General features: G+C 49.2%; 1 protein-coding gene across 1 annotated transcript in view; it reads right to left on the bottom strand.

The window, feature by feature from the left end:
- LOC311231660 (3',5'-cyclic-AMP phosphodiesterase 4C-like) overlaps positions 1-25,759 on the bottom strand; it is a gene marked incomplete at both ends in the record, with an annotated part of 259,689 nt that overhangs the window by 31,085 nt on the left and 202,845 nt on the right. The window contains 3 exons of the mRNA XM_084318288.1: positions 12,386-12,498; positions 19,311-19,357; positions 19,466-19,539. Coding sequence (XP_084174414.1) covers positions 12,386-12,498; positions 19,311-19,357; positions 19,466-19,539 — 234 coding nt within the window. The remainder of the gene's footprint in view (positions 1-12,385; positions 12,499-19,310; positions 19,358-19,465; positions 19,540-25,759) is intronic.

Genomic DNA, 25,759 nt, shown 5'->3' with positions numbered 1-25,759 from the left:
ACAGAGACCACTCAGATAGAACTCACACAGAACACAGAGACCACTCAGAGAGAACTCACACAGAACACAGAACACAGAACACAGAGACCACTCAGATAGAACTCACACAGAACAGTACATTTCTCCTGGCGACACAAATGTCTTTGTTCGTTTCATTTGTTTATATGAATAATGTAAATAACGTAAAATACTTTTGAAAGTAAAAAAGGTAGTCGTGGAACGTCCTGTACAGTCATACAACATCCTGTACAGTCATACAACATCCTGTACAGTCATACAACATCCTGTACAGTCATACAACATCCTGTACAGTCATACAACATCCTGTACAGTCACACAACATCCTGTACAGTCATACAACATCCTGTACAGTCATACAACATCCTGTACAGTCATACAACATCCTGTACAGTCACACAACGTCCTGTACAGTCATACAACATCCTGTACAGTCAGACAACATCCTGTACAGTCATACAACATCCTGTACAGTCATACAACATCCTGTACAGTCATACAACATCCTGTACAGTCAGACAACATCCTGTACAGTCATACAACATCCTGTACAGTCAGACAACATCCTGTACAGTCATACAACATCCTGTACAGTCATACAACATCCTGTACAGTCATACAACATCCTGTACAGTCACACAACATCCTGTACAGTCAGACAACATCCTGTACAGTCACACAACATCCTGTACAGTCACACAACATCCTGTACAGTCACACAACATCCTGTACAGTCATACAACATCCTGTACAGTCATACAACATCCTGTACAGTCATACAACATCCTGTACAGTCATACAACATCCTGTACAGTCACACAACATCCTGTACAGTCACACAACATCCTGTACAGTCATACAACATCCTGTACAGTCATACAACGTCCTGTACAGTCAGACAACATCCTGTACAGTCATACAACATCCTGTACAGTCATACAACATCCTGTACAGTCATACAACATCCTGTACAGTCAGACACCATCCTGTACAGTCACACAACATCCTGTACAGTCATACAACATCCTGTACAGTCATACAACGTCCTGTACAGTCATACAACATCCTGTACAGTCATACAACGTCCTGTACAGTCAGACAACATCCTGTACAGTGATACAACATCCTGTACAGTCATACAACATCCTGTACAGTCAGACAACATCCTGTACAGTCACACAACATCCTGTACAGTCAGACAACATCCTGTACAGTCACACAACATCCTGTACAGTCATACAACATCCTGTACAGTCAGACAACATCCTGTACAGTCATACAACATCCTGTACAGTCATACAACATCCTGTACAGTCAGACAACATCCTGTACAGTCAGACAACATCCTGTACAGTCAGACAACATCCTGTACAGTCATACAACATCCTGTACAGTCAGACAACATCCTGTACAGTCAGACAACATCCTGTACAGTCATACAACAAGTGCGTATTGTCAAAATGCCTGCACACTGCAATGAATGGATCCCATTTAGAACCTCTCGTTCAATCACATTGTCATTACTGTGGCGATCCTCACTCTATGCCAGGGTTATGAGGGCCCCACAGGGGCCAGTGCAGGAGGGAGGGGCCACAGGGGCCAGTGCAGGAGGGAGGGCCCACAGGGGCCAGTGCAGGAGGGAGGGGCCACAGGGGCCAGTGCAGGAGGGAGGGGCCACAGGGGCCAGTGCAGGAGGGAGGGGCCAGAGGGGCCAGTGCAGGAGGGAGGGGCCACAGGGGCCAGTGCAGGAGGGAGGGGCCAGAGGGGCCAGTGCAGGAGGGAGGGGCCAGTGCAGGAGGGAGGGGCCACAGGGGCCAGTGCAGGAGGGAGGGGCCAGTGCAGGAGGGAGGGGCCACAGGGGCCAGTGCAGGAGGGAGGGGCCACAGGGGCCAGTGCAGGAGGGAGGGGCCAGTGCAGGAGGGAGGGGCCACAGGGGCCAGTGCAGGAGGGAGGGGCCACAGGGGCCAGTGCAGGAGGGAGGGGCCAGAGGGGCCAGTGCAGGAGGGAGGGGCCAGTGCAGGAGAGAGGGGCCTAGAGGGGCCAGTGCAGGAGGGAGGGGCCAGAGGGGCCAGTGCAGGAGGGAGGGGCCACAGGGGCCAGTGCAGGAGGGAGGGGCCAGAGGGGCCAGTGCAGGAGGGAGGGGCCAGAGGGGCCAGTGCAGGAGGGAGGGGCCACAGGGGCCAGTGCAGGAGGGAGGGGCCACAGGGGCCAGTGCAGGAGGGAGGGGCCAGTGCAGGAGGGAGGGGCCACAGGGGCCAGTGCAGGAGGGAGGGGCCACAGGGGCCAGTGCAGGAGGGAGGGGCCACAGGGGCCAGTGCAGGAGGGAGGGGCCACAGGGGCCAGTGCAGGAGGGAGGGGCCAGTGCAGGAGGGAGGGGCCACAGGGGCCAGTGCAGGAGGGAGGGGCCTAGAGGGGCCAGTGCAGGAGGGAGGGGCCAGAGGGGCCAGTGCAGGAGGGAGGGGCCAGTGCAGGAGGGAGGGGCCTAGAGGGGCCAGTGCAGGAGGGAGGGGCCACAGGGGCCAGTGCAGGAGGGAGGGGCCACAGGGGCCAGTGCAGGAGGGAGGGGCCAGTGAGAAGACTCACCTGGAGGAGGAGTCAGAGAGAAGACTCACCTGGAGGAGGAGTCAGAGAGAAGACTCACCTGGAGGAGTCAGAGAGAAGACTCACCTGGAGGAGGAGTCAGAGAGAAGACTCACCTGGAGAAGGAGTCAGAGAGAAGACTCACCTGGAGGAGGAGTCAGAGAGAAGACTCACCTGGAGGAGGAGTCAGAGAGAAGACTCACCTGGAGGAGGAGTCAGAGAGAAGACTCACCTGGAGGAGGAGTCAGAGAGAAGACTCACCTGGAGGAGTCAGAGAGAAGACTCACCTGGAGGAGGAGTCAGAGAGAAGACTCACCTGGAGGAGGAGTCAGAGAGAAGACTCACCTGGAGGAGGAGTCAGAGAGAAGACTCACCTGGAGGAGGAGTCAGAGAGAAGAGAGAAGACTCACCTGGAGGAGGAGTCAGAGAGAAGACTCACCTGGAGGAGGAGTCAGAGAGAAGACTCACCTGGAGGAGTCAGAGAGAAGACTCACCTGGAGGAGGAGTCAGAGAGAAGACTCACCTGGAGGAGGAGTCAGAGAGAAGACTCACCTGGAGGAGGAGTCAGAGAGAAGACTCACCTGGAGGAGGAGTCAGAGAGAAGACTCACCTGGAGGAGGAGTCAGAGAGAAGACTCACCTGGAGGAGGAGTCAGATAGAAGACTCACCTGGAGGAGGAGTCAGAGAGAAGACTCACCTGGAGGAGGAGTCAGAGAGAAGACTCACCTGGAGGAGGAGTCAGAGAGAAGACTCACCTGGAGGAGGAGTCAGAGAGAAGACTCACCTGGAGGAGTCAGAGAGAAGACTCACCTGGAGGAGGAGTCAGAGAGAAGACTCACCTGGAGGAGGAGTCAGAGAGAAGACTCACCTGGAGGAGGAGTCAGAGAGAAGACTCACCTGGAGGAGGAGTCAGAGAGAAGACTCACCTGGAGGAGGAGTCAGAGAGAAGACTCACCTGGAGGAGGAGTCAGAGAGAAGACTCACCTGGAGGAGGAGTCAGAGAGAAGACTCACCTGGAGGAGTCAGAGAGAAGACTCACCTGGAGGAGGAGTCAGAGAGAAGACTCACCTGGAGGAGGAGTCAGAGAGAAGACTCACCTGGAGGAGGAGTCAGAGAGAAGACTCACCTGGAGGAGGAGTCAGAGAGAAGACTCACCTGGAGGAGGAGTCAGAGAGAAGACTCACCTGGAGGAGGAGTCAGAGAGAAGACTCACCTGGAGGAGGAGTCAGAGAGAAGACTCACCTGGAGGAGGAGTCAGAGAGAAGACTCACCTGGAGGAGGAGTCAGAGAGAAGACTCACCTGGAGGAGGAGTCAGAGAGAAGACTCACCTGGAGGAGTCAGAGAGAAGACTCACCTGGAGGAGGAGTCAGATAGAAGACTCACCTGGAGGAGGAGTCAGAGAGAAGACTCACCTGGAGGAGGAGTCAGAGAGAAGACTCACCTGGAGGAGGAGTCAGAGAGAAGACTCACCTGGAGGAGGAGTCAGAGAGAAGACTCACCTGGAGGAGGAGTCAGAGAGAAGACTCGCCTGGAGGAGGAGTCAGAGAGAAGACTCACCTGGAGGAGGAGTCAGAGAGAAGACTCACCTGGAGGAGGAGTCAGAGAGAAGACTCACCTGGAGGAGGAGTCAGAGAGAAGACTCACCTGGAGGAGGAGTCAGAGAGAAGACTCACCTGGAGGAGGAGTCAGAGAGAAGACTCACCTGGAGGAGGAGTCAGAGAGAAGACTCACCTGGAGGAGTCAGAGAGAAGACTCACCTGGAGGAGGAGTCAGAGAGAAGACTCACCTGGAGGAGGAGTCAGAGAGAAGACTCACCTGGAGGAGTCAGAGAGAAGACTAACCTGGAGGAGGAGTCAGAGAGAAGACTCACCTGGAGGAGGAGTCAGAGAGAAGACTCGCCTGGAGGAGGAGTCAGAGAGAAGACTCACCTGGAGGAGGAGTCAGAGAGAAGACTCACCTGGAGGAGGAGTCAGAGAGAAGACTCACCTGGAGGAGGAGTCAGAGAGAAGACTCACCTGGAGGAGGAGTCAGAGAGAAGACTCACCTGGAGGAGGAGTCAGAGAGAAGACTCACCTGGAGGAGTCAGAGAGAAGACTCACCTGGAGGAGGAGTCAGAGAGAAGACTCACCTGGAGGAGGAGTCAGAGAGAAGACTCACCTGGAGGAGGAGTCAGAGAGAAGACTCACCTGGAGGAGGAGTCAGAGAGAAGACTCACCTGGAGGAGGAGTCAGAGAGAAGACTCACCTGGAGGAGGAGTCAGAGAGAAGACTCACCTGGAGGAGGAGTCAGAGAGAAGACTCACCTGGAGGAGGAGTCAGAGAGAAGACTCACCTGGAGGAGGAGTCAGAGAGAAGACTCACCTGGAGGAGGAGTCAGAGAGAAGACTCACCTGGAGGAGGAGTCAGAGAGAAGACTCACCTGGAGGAGGAGTCAGAGAGAAGACTCACCTGGAGGAGGAGTCAGAGAGAAGACTCACCTGGAGGAGTCAGAGAGAAGACTCACCTGGAGGAGGAGTCAGAGAGAAGACTCACCTGGAGGAGTCAGAGAGAAGACTCACCTGGAGGAGGAGTCAGAGAGAAGACTCACCTGGAGGAGGAGTCAGAGAGAAGACTCACCTGGAGGAGGAGTCAGAGAGAAGACTCACCTGGAGGAGGAGTCAGAGAGAAGACTCACCTGGAGGAGGAGTCAGAGAGAAGACTCACCTGGAGGAGGAGTGAGAGAGAAGACTCACCTGGAGGAGTCAGAGAGAAGACTCACCTGGAGGAGGAGTCAGAGAGAAGACTCACCTGGAGGAGGAGTCAGAGAGAAGACTCACCTGGAGGAGGAGTCAGAGAGAAGACTCACCTGGAGGAGGAGTCAGAGAGAAGACTCACCTGGAGGAGGAGTCAGAGAGAAGACTCACCTGGAGGAGTCAGAGAGAAGACTCACCTGGAGGAGGAGTCAGGGAGAAGACGGAGCGGACCAGAGAGGGGGGGGGGGGGGGGGGGGCAGCAGGATGCAGGAGGTGGGAAAGACATCCGAGCCGCACGGTCAGACAGTTCACCTGAGCGCTTAACGGATCCGTCAGATGCATTGTGATCCCAAACAGTGTCGCTCAGCGCGGTCGATCATTATAGATCCTCCGCTGAAGACCTCCGCGAGGTCCTGTTTTACGTCGTCCCAGCAGGGGGCGCACCGTGTGACCAGAGTGCATCATGGGTGTGACTCTCGTCCCCGCTACTCCCCTCACTGCTGACTCTCAGCGTAAAGTGTAAACAAACACAGAGAGGGAGAGAGAGAGGGAGAGAGGGAGGGAGAGAGAGAGAGAGAGGGAGAGAGAGAGAGGGAGAGAGAGAGAGAGAGGGAGAGGGAGAGAGAGAGAGAGAGAGAGATGGAGAGAGAGAGAGAGAGAGAGAGAGAGAGAGAGAGAGAGAGAGAGAGAGAGAGAGAGAGAGAGAGAGAGAGAGAGAGAGAGAGAGAGAGAGAGAGAGAGAGAGAGAGAGAGAGAGGAGATATGCACTCTCTGTGTATCTCCTCTACGGCATGCTGTTCCCTCTTCATCCAATCAGCTTATCCCCACTCCAGGGGCTTGGTGGATGAGAGAGATCCGATTGGCCGATGGGAGAGAAAAGGGAGGAGTGTGTGTGTGTGCGTGTGTGGAGGGGGGGGGGGGGGGGGGCTCATTCATGTGCCTTGCATGTGCAATTGTGTGTGAATGTTTCAAGTTTCAAGTTTCTTTAATAGTTGTCATACAGAAGTACAGAATACTTTCATACAAAATGCTTCTTACTGTTACGCTCCAGAGACTGTGCTAGACAAGATAGTATCAAATAACATAGTATAGCATGTAGTTTAGAAGAAGAAAATGAGGTCACAGTGTTCGGTATAGACATATTTACAATGTTCTGAGTTACCATATAATATACAATACTATGCAGTGTACTAATGTACAGTACTATATAGTGCAAAGCAGAAATGGGATGAGGTACAATTTAGGTACAATTTACAGTAAGGTGTACGAGTTGTAGTGCAATCCTTCATCAATAAATATAAAGTGTGGGGAGTGGGTGCTACAGTGTGTTTGTTTAAAGTGGGTGTGTGCTATAAAGTGTGTGGAGTGGGTGCTACAGTGTGTTTGTTTAAAGTGAGTGTGTGCGTGTGGATGTGTGTGCTATGTGCGTTTGGTGGTTGTTGTTGTGTAGGGGAGGATCTATGGTGGTTGTTGTTGTGTAGTGTTCATTCATTGTTCGTTTAGCAGCCTGATGGCCTGGGGATAGAAGCTTCTTCTGAGTCTTTCTGTGCTCGCCTTGAGACTCCGGTATCGCTTGCCTGACCGCAGCAGTTCAAAGAGGCAGTTGTTCGGGTGACTGGAGTCTTTAATGATTCTCTTAGCCTTGCCCTTGCAACGCTTGTTGTAAATGTTCTGGAGGGTGGGGAGCCCCCCTCCAATTGTGCGTTCGGCTGAACGTGTCACTCTTTGTAGTCTGCTTCGGTCTTGTGCAGTGCTATTCCCAAACCAGGAGGTGATGTTGCCGGTCAAGATGCTCTCTATTGTACATGAGTAGAAGTTCTTAAGGATCTTCTGACTGACTTGGAACTTCCTTAGGCGCCTGAGGAAGTAGAGGCGTTGTCGTGCCTTCTTCACAACACTGTCAATGTGTGTGGTCCATGTCAAGTCCTCGGATATGTAGGCTCCGAGGTACTTAAAGCTGTTGACTCTCTCAACCGGTGCCCCGTCGATGCTGAGGGGGCTGTAGTCCTTGACCCCCGACCTCCTGAAGTCCACAATCATCTCCTTTGTTTTGCTGACGTTCAGGGAGAGGCTGTTTTCCTGGCACCATCCCGCCAGGACCTTGACCTCTTCCAGGTAGGCCCTCTCGTCGTTGGCAGAGATCAGGCCCACCACCACTGTGTCGTCAGCAAATTTGATGATTGTATTGCTACTCCGCTGGGCCACACAGTCGTGTGTGTACAGGGAGTAGAGGAGGGGACTCAGAACACAGCCCTGGGGGGCCCCTATGTTGAGGGTGATGGATGAGGAGGTGCAGTTGCCTGCTCTCACCACCTGGGGTCTGCCAGTCAGGAAGTCCAATGAGCATATCACTCATGTATGTGTCAAAGCAACAAACTCCCTGACCTCCAAAATACTGTGCAATAATAATAATAATAATAATATGAAACCTCCATGAGCCTGTGTGTGTGTGTGTGTGTGTGTGTGTGTGTGTGTGTGTGTGTGTGTGTGTGTGTGTGTGTGTGTGTGTGTGTGTGTGTGTGTGTGTGTGTGTGTGTGTGTGTGTGTGTACTGAAGCCTGGTGTACTGAAATCCGCTTCGTTAAAAAAACTAGAAGTTGCTGCACTAGCCGCCCATTGAGAAGACACGCTCTGTCCTTCACTGGAACACCTTGTTCTCCCATCACTCTGCACCACTTTGCCTAGTAAGTAAAATAATGTAAAGGTTAGGAACTGTGTTCATGTGGTGTTCTGTGTTCAGAACCATCAGGAGATATTGGTCCTCTTCCTGCAGGATACCTTTTTAGTTTCAAGACCTTTTCCACCCGATGGTTTACATCAAGTGTACTGTACCTCGTACTGTACCGCGCACCGTCTTTCACCATCATGCACTCTGCTACTAAGGAATCTACCTCGTCTATATTATTACCTACTATGCTAATATGCACTGAACGGTTCAACCTGAGGTCTCCCCGCTTGTCTCCTGAGTCACTGACAGATGACAGCTAATCCAGATCATTCATCGCAAAGACCGTACAGAGGAAGATTCCGGTAAAAATCGGGGCGGTGGAATAGCCTTCATGTTGAATAACAATTGGTGTGATCCAGGCAACGTGAAGGAGCTTTCAAACCACTGCTCCCCAAAACTGGAGTATATATCCATCAAGTGCCGACCATTCTTTCTCCCGAGAGAATTAACGTCAGTCATTCTGATCGGAGTGTATATTCCTCCCCACGCAAACACTGGAGTCGCACTTTCCACGCTTCACGACGAGGTAAACAAACTCCAAGCAGCTAACATTGACGCTGCTATAGTGGTTGTGGGTGATTTCAATAGAGCTAATCTGAGAAAAGTGTTGCCAAATTTCTATCAGCATGTGACTTGTTCCACCAGACCTACACCATTGCTACTCGCAATTTAAGAGCGCGTATAAGTCTCAAGCTACTAGTCCTTTCGGCAAATCAGACCATGACGCCATCTTTCTTTTACCGGAGTACAGACAAAGACTCAAGCGCGCCCCTGTAGTAACGCGAGAGGTCAAGCGCTGGACTCTGGAGTCAGAGGGGACGCTACAGTCTGCACTTGAATGTACAGAATGGAGTGTGTTCCGCGACAACACAGACAATATTAATGACTACACTGAAACAGTGCTGGACTTTGTTTGTACTTTGGTAGAGGAAACAATCCCCTCTACCACAATTAGAGTCTACCCAAATCAAAAGCCCTGGGTAGACAAATCCGTCCACGAAGCTCTGAAAGCGCGCACCTCAGCATACAATGCCGGGCTTGTGACAGGCAACATGAATGAGCACAAGGTGGCGAGATACAACGTAAGGAGGACAGTAATAGAGGCAAAATGGCGCTACAGGGATAAAATTTTACTTCAATATGAACAGGCTGACTCTAGAGCCTGTGGCAGGGCCTCAGAACGATGACAGATTACAAAGGCACCTCCCTCAAGCTGAACAGTGACATCTCATTGGCAAATGATCTCAATACCTTCTATGCGAGGTTTGAGGCTGTGAATAACAACACCAGCCTACAAACCATTGCAATGGAGGGGGGGGGGGGGGGCACTGCCGATGGAGACTCAGTGTTCAGGATAACAGAACATGAGGTGAGGAGGATCTTTGGGCCTGATCTTTGCAAACGATGAGAGGGCCTACCTGGAAGAGGTAAAGGTTCTAGCGGGATGGTGTCAAGAGAACAGCCTCTCCCTGAACGTCAGCAAAACAAAAGAGATGATTGTGGACTTCAGGAGGTCGGGGGTCAGGGACTAAAGCCCCCACAGCATCGACGGGGCACCGGTCGAGAGAGTGAACAGTTTTAAGTACCTCGGAGTCCACATATCCGAGGACTTGACATGGACCACACACATTGACAGTGTTATCAAGAAGGCACGGCAACGCCTCAACTTCCTTAGGCGCCTAAGGAAGTTCAAAGTGAGTCAGAAGATCCTCAAGAACTTCTACTCATGCACAATAGAGAGCATCCTGACTGGCAATATCACCTCCTGGTTTGGGAATAGCACCGCACAAGACCGTAGCAGACTACAGAGAGTGGCCCGTTCAGCCGAACGCACAATTGGAGGGGGGCTTCCCACTCTCCAGAACATTTACAACAAGCGGTGCATGGGTAAGGCTAAGAGAATTATTAAGGACTCGAGACACCCAAACAACTGCCTCTTTGAACTGCTGCGGTCAGGCAAGCGATAATGGAGTCTCATGGCAAGCACAGAGAGACTCAGAAGAAGCTTCTATCCCCAGGCCATCAGGATGCTCAACGACTCTATGTAACAAACCATCATCTACATGTACACACTCACTTTAAACAAACACTCACCTTAACACTCACTTTATTCACTTTAGACACTTTAACACATGTTATATTTATCTATTATTAAAGAGATTTGCACCACATTCATACCTCATTTAATAATAATAATAATAATAATAATAATAATAATAATAATAATAATAATAATAATGGATTGGATTTATATAGCGCTCTTCTCTGACTCAGAGCGCTTCACAGAGTCCATTATTCGTTCATACACAGTCATACCGGTGGTGGTAAGCTACAATTGCAGCCAGAGCTGCCCTGAGGCAGACTCACGGAAGCGTGGTGAATAATCATCGCCTACGGCCCCTCCGACCACCACCAACATTCATTCACATGCATACACATTCATACGAGGCAAGTAGGTTAAGTGTCTTGCCCAAGGACACAACGGCAATGGGATGGACATGGGCTTGAGCGGGATTCGAACCACAAACCCTTCGATCATTGGACGCCCCGCTCTACCCCTGAGCCATAGCCGCCCCTCATTTGCACCCTACCCCAAGTTTTGTACCTCTGCATTCTACCTCACTGTTACTCATTTTACTCTGTATTGTATATTGAATATATGTATATTGACTTTACCTACTTTTTAATTCTTAATTTTTTTTTTACTTACTTTCTTTTACACACACTCCCAGGGGCTCGTACAGAAACAAGCATTTCATTATAAAGTATTCTGTATTTTGTTCTGACAAATAATAAACAAACTTGAACTTGAACTTGATCTGTCTTTTCCTACGTCTCCCCCGTCTTCAGAGCCGAGCCGCAGACAGCCTCAGACCCACAGATCCCAGGCCCGTCAGACAGCCTCAGACCCACAGATCCCAGGCCCGTCAGACAGTCTCAGACCCACAGATCCCAGGCCCGTCAGCACGTCAGACAGCCTCAGACCCACAGATCCCAGGCCCGTCAGCACGTCAGACAGTCTCAGACCCACAGATCCCAGGCCCGTCAGCATGTCAGACAGCCTCAGACCCACAGATCCCAGGCCCGTCAGCATGTCAGACAGCCTCAGACCCACAGATCCCAGGCCCGTCAGCATGTCAGACAGCCTCAGACCCACAGATCCCAGGCACGTCAGCACGTCAGACAGCCTCAGACCCACAGATCCCAGGCCCGTCAGCACGTCAGACAGTCTCAGACCCACAGATCCCAGGCCCGTCAGCATGTCAGACAGCCTCAGACCCACAGATCCCAGGCCCGTCAGCACGTCAGACAGCCTCAGACCCACAGATCCCAGGCCCGTCAGCACGTCAGACAGCCTCAGACCCACAGATCCCAGGCCTGTCAGCACGTCAGACAGTCTCAGACCCACAGATCCCAGGCCCGTCAGCATGTCAGACAGTCTCAGACCCACAGATCCCAGGCCCGTCAGCACGTCAGACAGTCTCAGACCCACAGATCCCAGGCCCGTCAGCACGTCAGACAGTCTCAGACCCACAGATCCCAGGCCCGTCAGCACGTCAGACAGTCTCAGACCCACAGATCCCAGGCCCGTCAGCACGTCAGACAGCCTCAGACCCACAGATCCCAGGCCCGTCAGCATGTCAGACAGCCTCAGACCCACAGATCCCAGGCCCGTCAGCACGTCAGACAGTCTCAGACCCACAGATCCCAGGCCCGTCAGCACGTCAGACAGCCTCAGACCCACAGATCCCAGGCCCGTCAGCATGTCAGACAGCCTCAGACCCACAGATCCCAGGCCCGTCAGCACGTCAGACAGTCTCAGACCCACAGATCCCAGGCCCGTCAGCACGTCAGACAGTCTCAGACCCACAGATCCAAGGCCCGTCAGCACGTCAGACAGCCTCAGACCCACAAATCCCAGGCCCGTCAGACAGCCTCAGACCCACAGATCCCAGGCCCGTCAGACAGCCTCAGACCCACAGATCCCAGGCCCGTCAGCACGTCAGACAGCCTCAGACCCACAGATCCCAGGCCCGTCAGACAGCCTCAGACCCACAGATCCCAGGCCCGTCAGACAGTCTCAGACCCACAGATCCCAGGCCCGTCAGCACGTCAGACAGCCTCAGACCCACAGATCCCAGGCCCGTCAGACAGCCTCAGACCCACAGATCCCAGGCCCGTCAGACAGCCTCAGACCCACAGATCCCAGGCCCGTCAGCACGTCAGACAGCCTATGCTACTTAAAACCTCCAAGGAGGGAATGTGACTCAGCTCCGTCAGTGTGCGTGCCTGGCTGTGGCCTGTATGAAGACGTTAGATGTCCTCACCTTGTTGGACGCCATCTCGCTGACAGAGTCTCTGGTCTGCAGCGTCTCCAGCTGGTCCAGACACCAGTCCAGCTCCTCCAGAGTCTCCACTGCCAGCTTCGGGTACGCCTCCTCTGGGATGTCACAGGTCACAGGGTACAGGTTAGAGGCAAGGTTGCCACAGGGAAAAAAAGAAAAGCGACTTGCCATACATTTCTCTGTTACATATCAACTGGCCTTGCGTCCCGCTCTGCCTACTGAGATAACCCCTTACACCTAGCGTGCACGAGAAACAAAAACAAATGCACCCACTTGCACGTGACCACGCCACTCCCATGTGCCCTATATTACACCGGAAGTGGTCACGCCTCACCCTTCCTCATTTCGTTTCCAAGCGGAAGCAGCTCAGATGCACTTCTTGAACTGGAGATTGTTATGAAGCGTAAGGTGAAATTACACAATGTTGGGAATTCGCCAGAAGTTCACCAGCCCCCGGAACCTTCTCGGCACATCCTAACAGCGCAGCGGTCCTGTCCTGGGTTTTCCTCGTCGCGTGACAGCGGACCGAGGGACGTTGCGCGACGGTTAGCAGTCGAGCTAAGTCATGCACAGGTAGGGCCTGCGCTATACTAGCATGAGTAATACTGCTCGTTGTCTCGTGAGACGACCGAGTGATGTATTGGCGCGAGGGCGGGATATTTGGGAAAACATGGTCGTCATAACTCTCTTTTGAATGTTTTTCCAGGTATCCTAGCGCGCAGCTAATGCTAATGCTACAATGTTGGGGCGCCGTTCCCCATGTACCCCGCCGAGGGCTGTCTTTACTGTCTTCCCTCCTCTTAACCATTCATGCTGACGGTCAATCGGTGTCTAATGTTGGGGGTTAGCGGGGGCTTTTTTACCGTTTCAGACTGTCCCTAATGTAGACAGGACTAGTGTTTTTTCTGGTCTGCATCCCCTTAACAATTGTGTGTATTGGGCTAGCCCATTCTGCAATATGTTAATAGAGTTTTCGTTCATTCTTTCATTTATCCCTTCATGGGTGCACACCGCAGTGGAGGTTGTTACATGACTACGTATACTTTGGTCAGCAGCCACCACTGGTGTTCCGTGCTTAGTGAAGCAGGTGGCATCAGTCCTTTGCCCTGACATGGTGGAACAGTGTTTACACACCCCGCCCTCCGTTTTTGGGTTTGGTACAGACTCTATTATCAGAGTCCGCGACAGGGGGGGGTGGGGGGTGTCAGACCCATACTGGACCTGTCCCATGGAAGGCTCAGAATGTTGACCGTCACCCACCTGTTAAGCGCTGTCAGGTGGGGGACTGGTTCACCTCCATAGACCTGTAGGATGCGTATTCGCATCCCGATCTTCCCTCCTAGGACTTACCTACGCTTCCTTTTCAGGGCTTAGCATACGGGTACCAGAGGCTGCCGTTCGGCTACTCTCTGACTCCTCGCATCTTCGCCAAGTGTGTGGAGACCGTGCTGGGGTCTCTGCGTCGTCGGGGGATACGAATTTTATTCTACCCTGGACGACGTTCTGGTCCTCGGCCGGTCAGAGAAGATCGCCGGGTCTCATATCAGGCAGGTGGTGGAATTCCTCACCAGCCTGGGTTTTGCTGTAGACTGGAAGTAGAGTTCTCCTCTTCCCAGTCAACAGGTGGAGTACTTGGGCTTATTTCTTTTTTTTTTTTATTGGTCTTTTTCCCCCTCCATTTTCCTCCGATTTTCTCCCATCCCAATGTTAGTCGTATGCCAATTCCCAGTCCCTTCCTGATCGCTGCGCACTTACCCCCCACAGTCAGATCATCTGGGAGAGTGGAGGCTACCACGTGCTTCCTCCGACACACGTCCAGCCAATCACCGCTTCTTTTCACCTGGCAGCGCGGATTCTCATTGAGAGGGCGTAGCGTGTGGGAGGACCACACTATCCCCCTCACGTCCAATCCGCGCTTAGCAGGCGCCCCGACCGAACTGTAGGAGTCGCTGTTTACAACGACCCGGACCCACCCCGCCAGCTTCTCCCACCCTCTGATACAGCCAATTGTATCAGTGCAGACGGCCAGCCAAGCTGGTGACAACCCCGGAGCTGTGAGCTGGATTCGAACAGGCGAATCGAGCTCACAGCTCCGGGGCTGGTGACGAACGCAATCTCCGCTCGGCCACCTAACCGCCTTACTTGGGCTTATTTCTAAGCTCAAGGTCTATATGGGCATCCCTCTCAGAGCGGCGGCGAGTGGATGATCTCGGCGCGCTCGGGAGGTTCCGTCCTAGGACGCTGTCCGTGATGCGCCTGTTCGGTATGATGGCAACTGCTCACTCTGTGGTCCCTCTTGGCCTCCTCTTCATGAGGAGGATACAGAGGTGGTTTTCCAGTATGGACATAGACCCGGTGAGAGACAAGTGGAAGCGGCTGAAGGTTCCCATGTCAGTACTGGGGGACCTTGTCTTCTGGGGAGGGCCTGGGGCAGCAGGCTGTCACACGTCACGGTCTTCACCGACGCCTCCCTCACGGGATGGGGGGGGGGCGTGTCGGGCCAACGCAGTAGGGGGCAGCCGGCAGGACCATGCTGCCCGGTCTGCGCTACATTTCAATGTGTTGGAATTGAAGGCAGTCAGGACGGACAACACGACGTCAGCGTCGTATATCAACAGACAAGGGGAGCGTACTCCCCCTGTCTGCACCGGGTGGCGGTCGAGCTCTGGCTATGGGCGTTTCTCAATCTGCGCAGCCTGAGGTCTCTCCACATCCCCGGCAGGGAGAATGTGGGTGCAGATGTGATGTCTCGGGGCGGTCCTCACCCTGACGAGTGGGGACTACGTCCAGACATAGTCAGACAGGTCTGGGACCGATTCGACCCCTTGTGGTTCTCGGTCAGTCGGAAGGACAACCCCTCTCTGGGGGTGGAGGCCTTCTCGATGTATCCGTGGCCGCCCGGGATTCTGTACGCATTCCCCCCCATACACCTGATAGCTCAGCTGTTGGGGCGGGTACGTCAGGAGCGCAGGACTTTGATCCTGGTCGCGCCGGGCCGGGGTTCAGCTGTGTGGTTCCCGGCCCTGATTCAGCTCTTGGTGGCCCTGCCGTGGCCTGTTCCATGGTCACCGCGGGCCCTCTCTCAGGCACGCAGAACTCTGTTCTGCCTCCTGTTCTGGGGCAGCCTCTAGGCTTGGCTGCTGAAAGGGGGAATCTGGTGGGGATGCGTCTTGACTCTTCTGTGGTTAACGCCATCCGGAACGCGCATGCTCCGTCCACGCTCCATCCACTACAGCGGCTTACGCTGGGAAGTGGCGTATGGTCGAGAGTGGGGGGCAGAACATTGTTCAGCCACCCTCTCGTGGGACGTTCTTGCTTGGCGCACGGCATCTCAAGCCTGTGGAACGTTCTCGGTCTCCGAGTCGGGACCTCCAACTGTTCTGGAAAGGCTGTTGGGGGCCCTGTTTGGCCTCTTGAACAGGCGTTTCTTTTTGGGCCAGCACCTCCGCTAAATGTGTGGGTGAGCCATGTGCTCTCTCGGTGCGGCCTGAGTGCCTGTCTGTTCGGGCCGATAACGGGGCGACTCTGAGGCCTAATTCGGTCTTTGTGCCAAACAATATCCGGAGCTTTTTTCGCTCCAGGGATATTGTGATTCAGACTCCCCTCCTCCCTGGCTGGGGCTTACAGGCCCTCAGGGGGTGCATTTGTCAGGGCCACGCGTCCGCTCTGCCCTAATCTCAGTAGGCAGAGCGGGACGCGAGGCCAGTTGATATATAACGTAAGGTTATCCTATAACCCTAGTTATATGATACTGGCTGAGCGTCCCGCTCTTAGCGCCCTGAGGTCCCTTGGATGTGTTTCCGCTTATGGAAATCGAACTGGGAAGGGTGAGGCGTGACCACTTCCGGTGTAATAGAGGGCGCATGGGAGTGGCGTGGTCTCGTGCAAGTGGGTGCACTTGTTTTTGTTTCTTGTGGACGCTAGGTGCGTGGAGACAAGGAGTTATCTCAGTAGGCAGAGCGGGACGCTCAGCCAGTATCATGTAACTAGGGTTATAGAATAACCATACGATATTAAGCCTCATCCTAAACCTAAACTCCTCTGTCATCCCTTCCAAAAGCCAAGGACCCACCACACAGCATTGTGAGATGTGGGCTTTCACTTTCAAACACTATCGCTTTTTGAAAGTACTTGCTAGCCTATATCATCAATCAAAATGTCAAAGTCACAGATAATTCCATCTTCCAAAATATTATTATAAATAAAACTAAATCTTCAGTTATCCAATTGTGTATTTTGTTGTCAGTAAATATTTTGTTGGGTTCAGAGAGATTCAGATTCAGATTATTTTTATTGTCACAGCTTTTTTAAATACATTCAGAAAAACGTGAGATGCTTGTTTTTCCTGGCTCCTCAAACGTAGATTTGTAAACTATAAACTATAACTATAAATATAAACTATAACTAAAAACTAAATAAACTATAAACTAAAGCTATAAACTAAACTATAAACTAAACATAATACACAACGTATATTCTATCTATACCTATGTATGTACCTATATATCTATGAGAATCCGTTCAGCGATCAGTTTTCAGATATCCCTTCAATCAGAACAGGGGGAGTTAACGACCGACTCAAAAAAGATGAATGACACCTTTAGATAATTTTATTCCCATCTATATAGTTCAGAAGTCAATCGAAGATCAATAGAAATTTGAGGCGTTTACCAGCGGACTTGAACTACCGAGGATATCCGAGGAGGGGGCTGGAGAGTCGGGGAGGCTGATCACTCTTTCAGAACTCAAAGACGCAATCGCTGAGATGCAGAGGGGCAAAGCACCCGGCCGGGATGGAACTCCACCCAAACTATACCTAGCGTTCTGGGACCCACTGGGCCCACCCACTACTGAACCACTGGGCCCACTCACTACTGAACCACTGGGCCCACCCACTACTGAACCACTGGGCCCACCCACTACTGAACACTCCATTGAACAAGGGGGATTCTCCAGGGATGTAAATATGGCTCTTATTTCTCTACTACTGAAGAAGGACAAGGACCCAAACGACTGTGGCAGCTACAGGCCCCTAAGTCTCCTCGGTGTTGACCTCAAAATATTTGCCAAAGTCCTGGCCCGTCGTCTACAAAAGTATATGACTGAGCTAGTGCACTGTGATCAAACCAGCTTTATTCTGGGACGCTTAGCTGCGGATGACCTTAGAAGATTATTGCATGTAATCGACACTAGTAAGGACAATATAACTCCAGACTGGCAAGATCTGCTCCCCTCTCTTCTCAGCCTCGAGGTCTTCTAGGAAGGGTTGTCCTTTGAGTCCCGGACTTTTCGCACTTTCCCTGGAACCATTAGCTCAATTTATAAGACAAACAGAAGAAATTGTTCCTATAACAATCAAAGATACCCCACACAAAATTGCTCTTTATGCGGACGACTTAATGATTTTTATGCAGGACCCCTCCCAATCGGCCACAAACTTACTTAGGATAATTGACGAATTTGGTGAACGATCAGGCTTCAAAATCAACTGGCCCAACTCTGCTCGTCTACCCCTTAATGAGTTGGCCAGAGCTGTGGACTTCCCGGCGGACGCCCCCGTCGCTGAACATTTTAAATACCTCAGTATGGAGATGTTCCCCACCCTGAGTCAGACTTTTAGACACAGTTATACAGGCACGTGCAACAACATACTTCAGGATCTCAATAGATGGTCGAGCCTCCCCAACTCGCTACAAGCCCAAGCATCCATAATAAAAATGAACGTACTACCCAGAATAAACATTGTTAGCTCAATGCTCCCCTTACCCGCCCCAATCGACTATTGGCGCAAGATACAAGCTACAATATCTAAGTTAATTTGGAACAACAAGCGACCGCGAATCAAAAGAACCACCACCACCAAACAGGACGGGGGTTTAGCAATCCCGGATTTAAAATTATATTTCTGGTCCTTCTCACTGAGGCCCCTGATTAACTGGTTTGACCCGAGGTTGCCGTGTCGTGGCGCACCTTGGAGGAGGCAACAGTCTCTCCACAAAGACTACAAGATATAGTATACTCCAACACCCCGATTAGAAAATGTCAATTACAATTTGGTCCTATCAAACAGTACTGTATTTGCAAATCTGATATGTCATAAATGTATAGATGTAGCAGTACTGTCTATCTGTATGTCATGTATGTCATATATGTTATGATGAATTGAAAATGGGGGACCCTGATGTAAACAAGACGAAAGTCTTTCTCTGGTCTGCATCCCCTTAACAATTGTATGTATTGAGCTGTACTGTACTGTACCCATTCTGCAATCTGTTAATAAAGTTTTCAATCAATCAATCAATCAATCAATCAATCTCCCATGTGATTCAAACATGGCGTAACGCACAGAGGTCTTGTACCATCAAGTGCCCATGACACCTCGATATTTCATAACCAACCATTACTTGTTGGGCATAAACCCATTTTAACAACCCTCAGTGGGAAAGTGAAGGAGTCCACACTCGGGGTCCTCATAGTGTAGGGGCCATAGTCTAGAGGTCGGGACGGGGGTGGTTGGGGGCTCGGGATATTTCACTGTTCTTCATTTTATATTATTCATACTGCTTTATTGATACATTTTATTTGATTGAATTTAGTTGTCTTGTCGTTATTGTAATTATTATTGTTGAAGTATTGTCCTGTGATGTCTTGTGTATTACTGTATTGTGTTGTGTGGAACATGAAAACATTTTAATAAAAATGTGATCATAAAAAAAGCACATCTAATAAAGACTCACCTAGACATGGTTTGCACATCTAATAAAGACTCACCTAGACATGGTTTGCACATCTAATAAAGACTCACCTAGACATGGTTTGCACATCTAATAAAGACTCACCTAGACATGGTTTGCACATCTAATAAAGACTCACCTAGACATGGTTTGCACATCTAATAAAGACTCACCTAGACATGGTTTGCACATGGGGGGTTGGCCACTGGACGATGGCCGCCTGGAAGAAACAACAGACAGTCTGTTAATTAATGGAATCAATCAATCAATCAATCAATCATTAGTCAGTCAATCCCTTGATCATCTAAATCAATTTGAATGTTCTTACTTGTTGCCCCCACGATCCTGCAGATGTGTCAAGACAGCAACGTTGGTTCTCACTGTTCTGAGACTGGCAAGTACCTAGAGAGAGAAAGAGAGAGAGAGAGAGAGAGAGAGAGAGAGAGAGAGAGAGAGAGAGAGAGAGAGAGAGAGAGAGAGAGAGAGAGAGAGAGAGAGAGAGAGAGAGAGAGCGCGAGCGAGCAGGTCTATCAAACATTACATATAAACATACTACTTACTAGTTACGCTGCTGGTACCATACTGTCTATATACCTGTACATATACTACAACTCTGTACATACATCTCAGTAGTACAAATGTTTTATATTTTGTACCCAGTTTAATCACCTGTACATTGTATATTGCTGTTGCACTTTACTGCTATGTTTGCACTTTGGTTGGATGCCAAACTTATTTTCGTTGTATGGTACTTGTGCTGTGTAATGACAATACATTTGAATACATTTTAATCTAATTTAATCTAATCTAATACTATTACAAATTTCCAGGACAACGTAGATTTTCTTCCAGGATATTTGGTAATTTTAGTAAATTCTTCAGGTTTTCCATGATGAGTGGGAACCCTGATTATATCCATACTGTAGCGTGAGCGTCCTAAATATGTTCCAATGTTGCCGTGGATTCACCAGGTAAAAAGGTTGTACAGCTTAAAGGCCAACTTGCAGGTTGTATTTTTGTTCAATAAACAATGTGACTAGGGCTAACGGATATTTTAATCCATGGTTCATAACGTGCGTGTGTCATCTTAATGATGACGTCACAGGCAGGTAGTGGCAGGAAGCAGAGCCTTCTTGTTACTACTAGCCGAGGAGCTAGTCTGTTTCACCTAACACTATTGCTCCGTGATCATAGCCATTTATCTCTAAAGCTAACCACTATTTGTAAAAGCCACAACCACGTTACCATATTTGTAAATATACTAATGTAAATCATTGTGTCGTTGTACATATTGTGTTTATAACGTTAGTAGCTAAGTTAGCTAGCTTGTTAGCCAGCATTCTCAAAACTCCTAACATGCCCCGATTTAAAATGGTTCTCCCCTCTTTGTATACCTTTGTCCTCACAAGTATTCTGCCAGGGAACTTATGGACACGACAATAGTAGTAGTTATAAGGTGTTTGAGCTTGTAACGTTAACGGTTTTGATAGTTTATCAGTGAGCTGGATACAATCCTACCTGGAGGGGAGAGAACAGATGGTGGAGGTAAACGGTACCCTATCCCCCCCCCTCACAGTGAACTGTGGTGTTCCACAAGGAAGCATACTAGGACCACTACTGTTCCTAATTTATGCAAATGACATGTCGTCAGCTTGTGACTGCAACTTGTTCCTGTTTGCGGACGACTCAGCCCTGCTGGTCTCTGACAAGAACAAGTTACAGGTTGAAAAAACCCTCAGCTCGGAACTAGGCAAAATCTGCATATGGCTCGCCGACAACAAACTATCATTACACATGGGCAAAACAGAGTCCATTCTCTTCGGTTCAAATAACAAACTCAGCAAAACAGACGGCTTCTCAGTTACAGTGGGTGACAATATTGTCACAAGGAAAGATGAAATTACCTACCTGGGTTCCATCCTAGAGGCTAATCTTTCCTGTGACAAAATGGCATCCAATGTAATAAAAAAAGTCAATCAACGAACTCGATTCTTGTACCGGATCTCCTCCCTGGTAAACAAGAATACCCTGAAGACTCTGGCAGGAGCACTCATTCAAGGGTACTACGACTATGCTTGCACCTCATGGTACCAAAGCACCTCAAAGGCACTAAAAACCAAATTACAAACATCTCAAAACAAACTAGTCAGACTACTGCTTGACCTGACTCCTAGAACCCACCTCACCCCTGCACACTTTGCCAACCTAGGATGGCTTAGAGTAGACAACAGAGTACAGCAACTTGCAATGGGCCTGGTCTACAAGATACACTACACGACCAAGGTACCCATGTACATGTCAAAATACTTCCCAAAGGTCAGTGAATACCACGATCACAACACCAGAGGGAGCTCCACAAATCATGTAAAACCCAGATTCGGCTCAAACAAGGGACTAAACACGTTTCGCAATTATGCCACAACAATGTGGAACGCCCTACCCAAAGCTGTAAAGGAATGTAAATCACTACCCACCTTCAAAAACACTCTCAAAGAACACCTACGGGAGACTGCAATTCAAAACTGGCCCCTACAAATGTCCTAACCCAGTTGTACAATAAAGACCAAGCATGGCTTTGTCAGTATTCCAATGTACAGCCCCACCCAACCACACCCCACCTACCCAACCTCCTCCAATGTACAGTTTCCATGTCAAATGTATGTCAGTATTCCAATGTACAGTCCCCCCCCCCCCCCCCTACCCAACCCCCCCCCCCCCCCCCCCACCTCCAATGTACAGCCCCACCCCACCTACCCAACCTCCCCCAATGCACAGTTTCTATGTCAAATGTATATACTCTTCTTCTGGATTTTTTTAGTATCACAAACAGTACTGTATTTGAAAATCTGGTATGTCATAAATGTATAGATGTAGCAGTACTGTCTATCTGTATGTCATGTGTGTCATATGATGAATTGAAAATGGGGGACCCTGATGGAAACAAGACGAAAGTCTTTCTCAGGTCTGCATCCTCTTAACAATTGTATGTATTGAGCTGTACTGTACTGTACCCATTCTGCAATCTGTTAATAAACTTTTCAATCAATCAATCAATCAACGTTAGTTAGCTAATAGCTATCGTGGTAGCCCGTTTCGTGACTGATGCACCGAGTGGGCCTACTAGGGGGCTACTATCGTATCAACATGCCGGGACGTGTAGCTTGCTAGCCGGCATGATGCGTGTGCAGTGCTTTGCCCCACAGGTCTGAGAAGAGGACCAGCACATTTTACTCGTTCCCAAAACTCTTTTACATGCCCGACTTTAAATGGTTCACGACAGTAGACATAATGCTAACGTTAGCGGGGTAACGTTAGCCAGAGCCATATAGCCAGTAGTACTATGACCCGGACAGGCATAAGGCATAAGTTACCGGTAGTGACGTCACGGCACTGATAGCGTCTGATAAGCTTTTTGATTTGCTCCATACATGTTATTAGTGCATGGACCTTTTTAACCCTTTCTGAGTGGAATTTCCGGCGTCAAGTGGAATAAATAAATAATGAAAATAGATACCAATGTGGTGGAGAAGATAAAGGGAAGCATATCAATTTGTAATTTTCTGATGTTAAATGAAATAGTGCATGTATAGTCCAAGTGGGGGTCCTGAGGGGGGGGGGTGTATTTATTATTTGTATGTCTTTTAATCTACATTCACTCTGATTGAATTACTGGACTGTCATTATTGTTATTATTATTTCTGTTATTGTCCTGTGATTTATCATTGATTATTACTGTTACTGTATTGTTTGTCTTGTTAAAAAATGTAAATAAATAAGGGAAAATAAAAAACATTTGTTCAAAGAAAATAGATACCAATTATGTAAACTACCCATAACTGAAGAGTAGGGTTTAACCTGCAAGTTGGCCTTTATGGAGCTCCGGATCAACACTAAAATATAAGGAGATTCACCATCTTGATGTTGACTTCTTTAGTTTAGTTCATTAAAATATATTGTTCATATGGGAAAACACCGTACGTTGTCCAGTCCCGTTCACCAGTGACATGTGACCTGAGGGTGAGACGCACCACGTCACCGTGACACCAGACACCCTCAGACAGCTGCTGATCAAATGTCACCCTAACATTGGGGAGTAGGCGTGAGAAATCTCTTCCGTATCAGAAACAAAATCTCAAAAGAGTAGACACACGTAAAATCTAAACCAAATCTCAAAAAAGTTGACACACATCAAATCTAAACCAAATCTGACAAGAGAAAGCATGTACAATCTCTCCCGATTCGGAAACCTAATGTAAAAGACCAAGCACGTAAAATCTCTCCAATTAAAAATTTGTTTTTAGAAAAAATAATTAAATACGTTTAACCCTTTCACTATCACTACAGATGGTTAACCGTGAAAATGAAAGGCTAACCTTCTGTAGTGTGGTATTGAAATGGTTAACCCTTTGTAGTGTGGTAGTGAAAGGTTAACCGTCTGTAGTGTGGTAGTGAAAGGGTTAACCCTTTGTAGGGTGGTAATGAAAGGGTTAACTATTTGTAGGGTGGTAGTGAAAGGGTTAACTATTTGTAGTGTGGTAGTGAAAGGTTAACCTTCTGTAGTGTGGTAGTGAAAGGTTAACCTTCTGTAGTGTGGTAGTGAAAGGGTTAACCTTCTGTAGTGTGGTAGTGAAATGTTAACCTTCTGTAGTGTGGTAGTGAAAGGGTTAACCTTCTGTAGTGTGGTAGTGAAAGGGTTAACCTTCTGTAGTGTGGTAGTGAAAGGGTTAACCTTCTGTAGTGTGGTAGTGAAAGGGTTAACCTTCTGTAGTGTGGTAGTGAAAAGGGGCACTTTGGGATCCCAGCAAACAAAAAGTGCAATATAAATTCAATTTATTATTATTATTATTATTATTATTAAGAGTTTAAATCAAAGCAATTGTTGATGAATTGCCCCCCTCCCCCCTTGTCTTGTGACAGTGCAGCTGGGACTATTCAAACCCATGTTGGTAGCCTGGGTTAGGAGGGTGTCGCCGCCAGCAAACATAGATTGCGTCACCAGTTTTAAAAGCACACAGATTATGCCCCGAACAGGCTGTACAGTACAAAGACATGTGTGTGTGTGTGTGTGTGTGTGTGTGTGTGTGTGTGTAGACAGGCTGTACAGTACAAAGACAATGGGTCTCATTCTCCAAGGACTTACGACAAAAAGGGCTTTCTCTTAGGGCCATTTGAGACCTTTTCGGGCCGATTTTGGGATTCACCAACCGTCCCAATAAAACATATATAATTAATATTATATTATAATATATTGTCTATATTCATGTTGTAGTGTCCGCTTGTCGCTCCCCAATGAATCAACAAGTGTCCACGATGCACCCGCAATTAATTATCTTACTCAATCCCAAAGTTTGTGATGTTGAATGAATTGAATGTCCAAAGTTGCCACCGGTTCGGTTTACAGGGTTTATTGTTGTCCAAAGGTGAATGATGGTGAATGAAGGGTTAAATCAGAACAGTTGTCAAGTGCTCCATTGTCAGTTCCAAACGGTGAGACAGGTAGAGAAATGTATCCTCATCACAGGTGCATGGGATTACGTTAATTAGCTAGGCTAATTGGAGGCGGAGAGCCCTCTAGTGTTCAAATTAATAATAATATTAATAAACAAAACACTCATATGGCCTTTACACCGGCCCCTAATTGTGTCTACACAATTATAAAACAAATAACATGGTCAGGTGAGTGTTCATTATAGCTGGCCATTCTTCTACATACCGGCGCCTAATTGTGCTTTAAACTAAACAGTTACAAAATATATATATATATATATATATATATATCGGAGAAGCTACCGACATAATCAATTTCAAATCATAATTCCAAACACAAATAAGCTTGACTGGGTCCTGGTTTTCGCTTGTTGTCCCTGTGCATGGGAAGAACAAATTAGTTAGCGAGTCAAGGTATTTCCATAATATTCAAAGTACTTCAAGCACTAGGCTGTTGGTCAGACTTTGGTCCAACAACTGGTTCCATTATTATGGGTACTGTTCTAAAATATAAACATACAAGATATATTTGAGCCAAAGAAATAATGCTTTTTTTTTTTTTTTTTTTTTAAACAACAGAGCCATATAGCTCTGATAGGCATATAGCCAATGTCTACTGGTTGTGGCTCTCCATCAGGGTCATCAGGATGGCTGTCGGCGGTAAGTCGGTCGGGAAGTCTCAGCCATTCTTTCCCAGGTTTCCTTACGCCGTCGTCTTTTGTAGTTTCTCCTCTTGGAAACTGACACATTCGAAAGTGTTCGGCCACCACCGGCCCCGGTAACACCATGGACTTCCATGGGCTTCACTTGACAAGCTTGTTTAGGCAGTTGCTCCTCCACCGGCTCGTCATCTCCTCCAACACTCCCGTCCTCAGCAGGTCCTTGCAGAGCAGAGCCCCGTCTCGGGAGATGCACCTCCATGCTGCCGTCCCTCTCCTCCTCAGGACGGTGCCGCCCGGTCAGCCCTCCTGGACTGGCTGCGACTGCTGCTGTCCTGCTTCTGAGAGCTCTCGTTTTAAACACTGGAGGTTCAGTAGTGGCCTGTTGTGTGCATCTTCCTTATGTGCATCTTCCTCCTCCTCTGCCTCACTCTCTGAGGAGCTGCAGCCGCACACATCATCTGGTTTCCCAGTAC

Source organism: Notolepis coatsorum (genome assembly GCF_963971535.1).
Source record: "Notolepis coatsorum genome assembly, chromosome: 7".
Taxonomy (NCBI): domain Eukaryota; kingdom Metazoa; phylum Chordata; class Actinopteri; order Aulopiformes; family Paralepididae; genus Notolepis; species Notolepis coatsorum.
The sequence above is the reverse complement of the archived record's forward strand: the minus strand, read 5'-3'. Positions and strand labels throughout refer to the sequence as shown.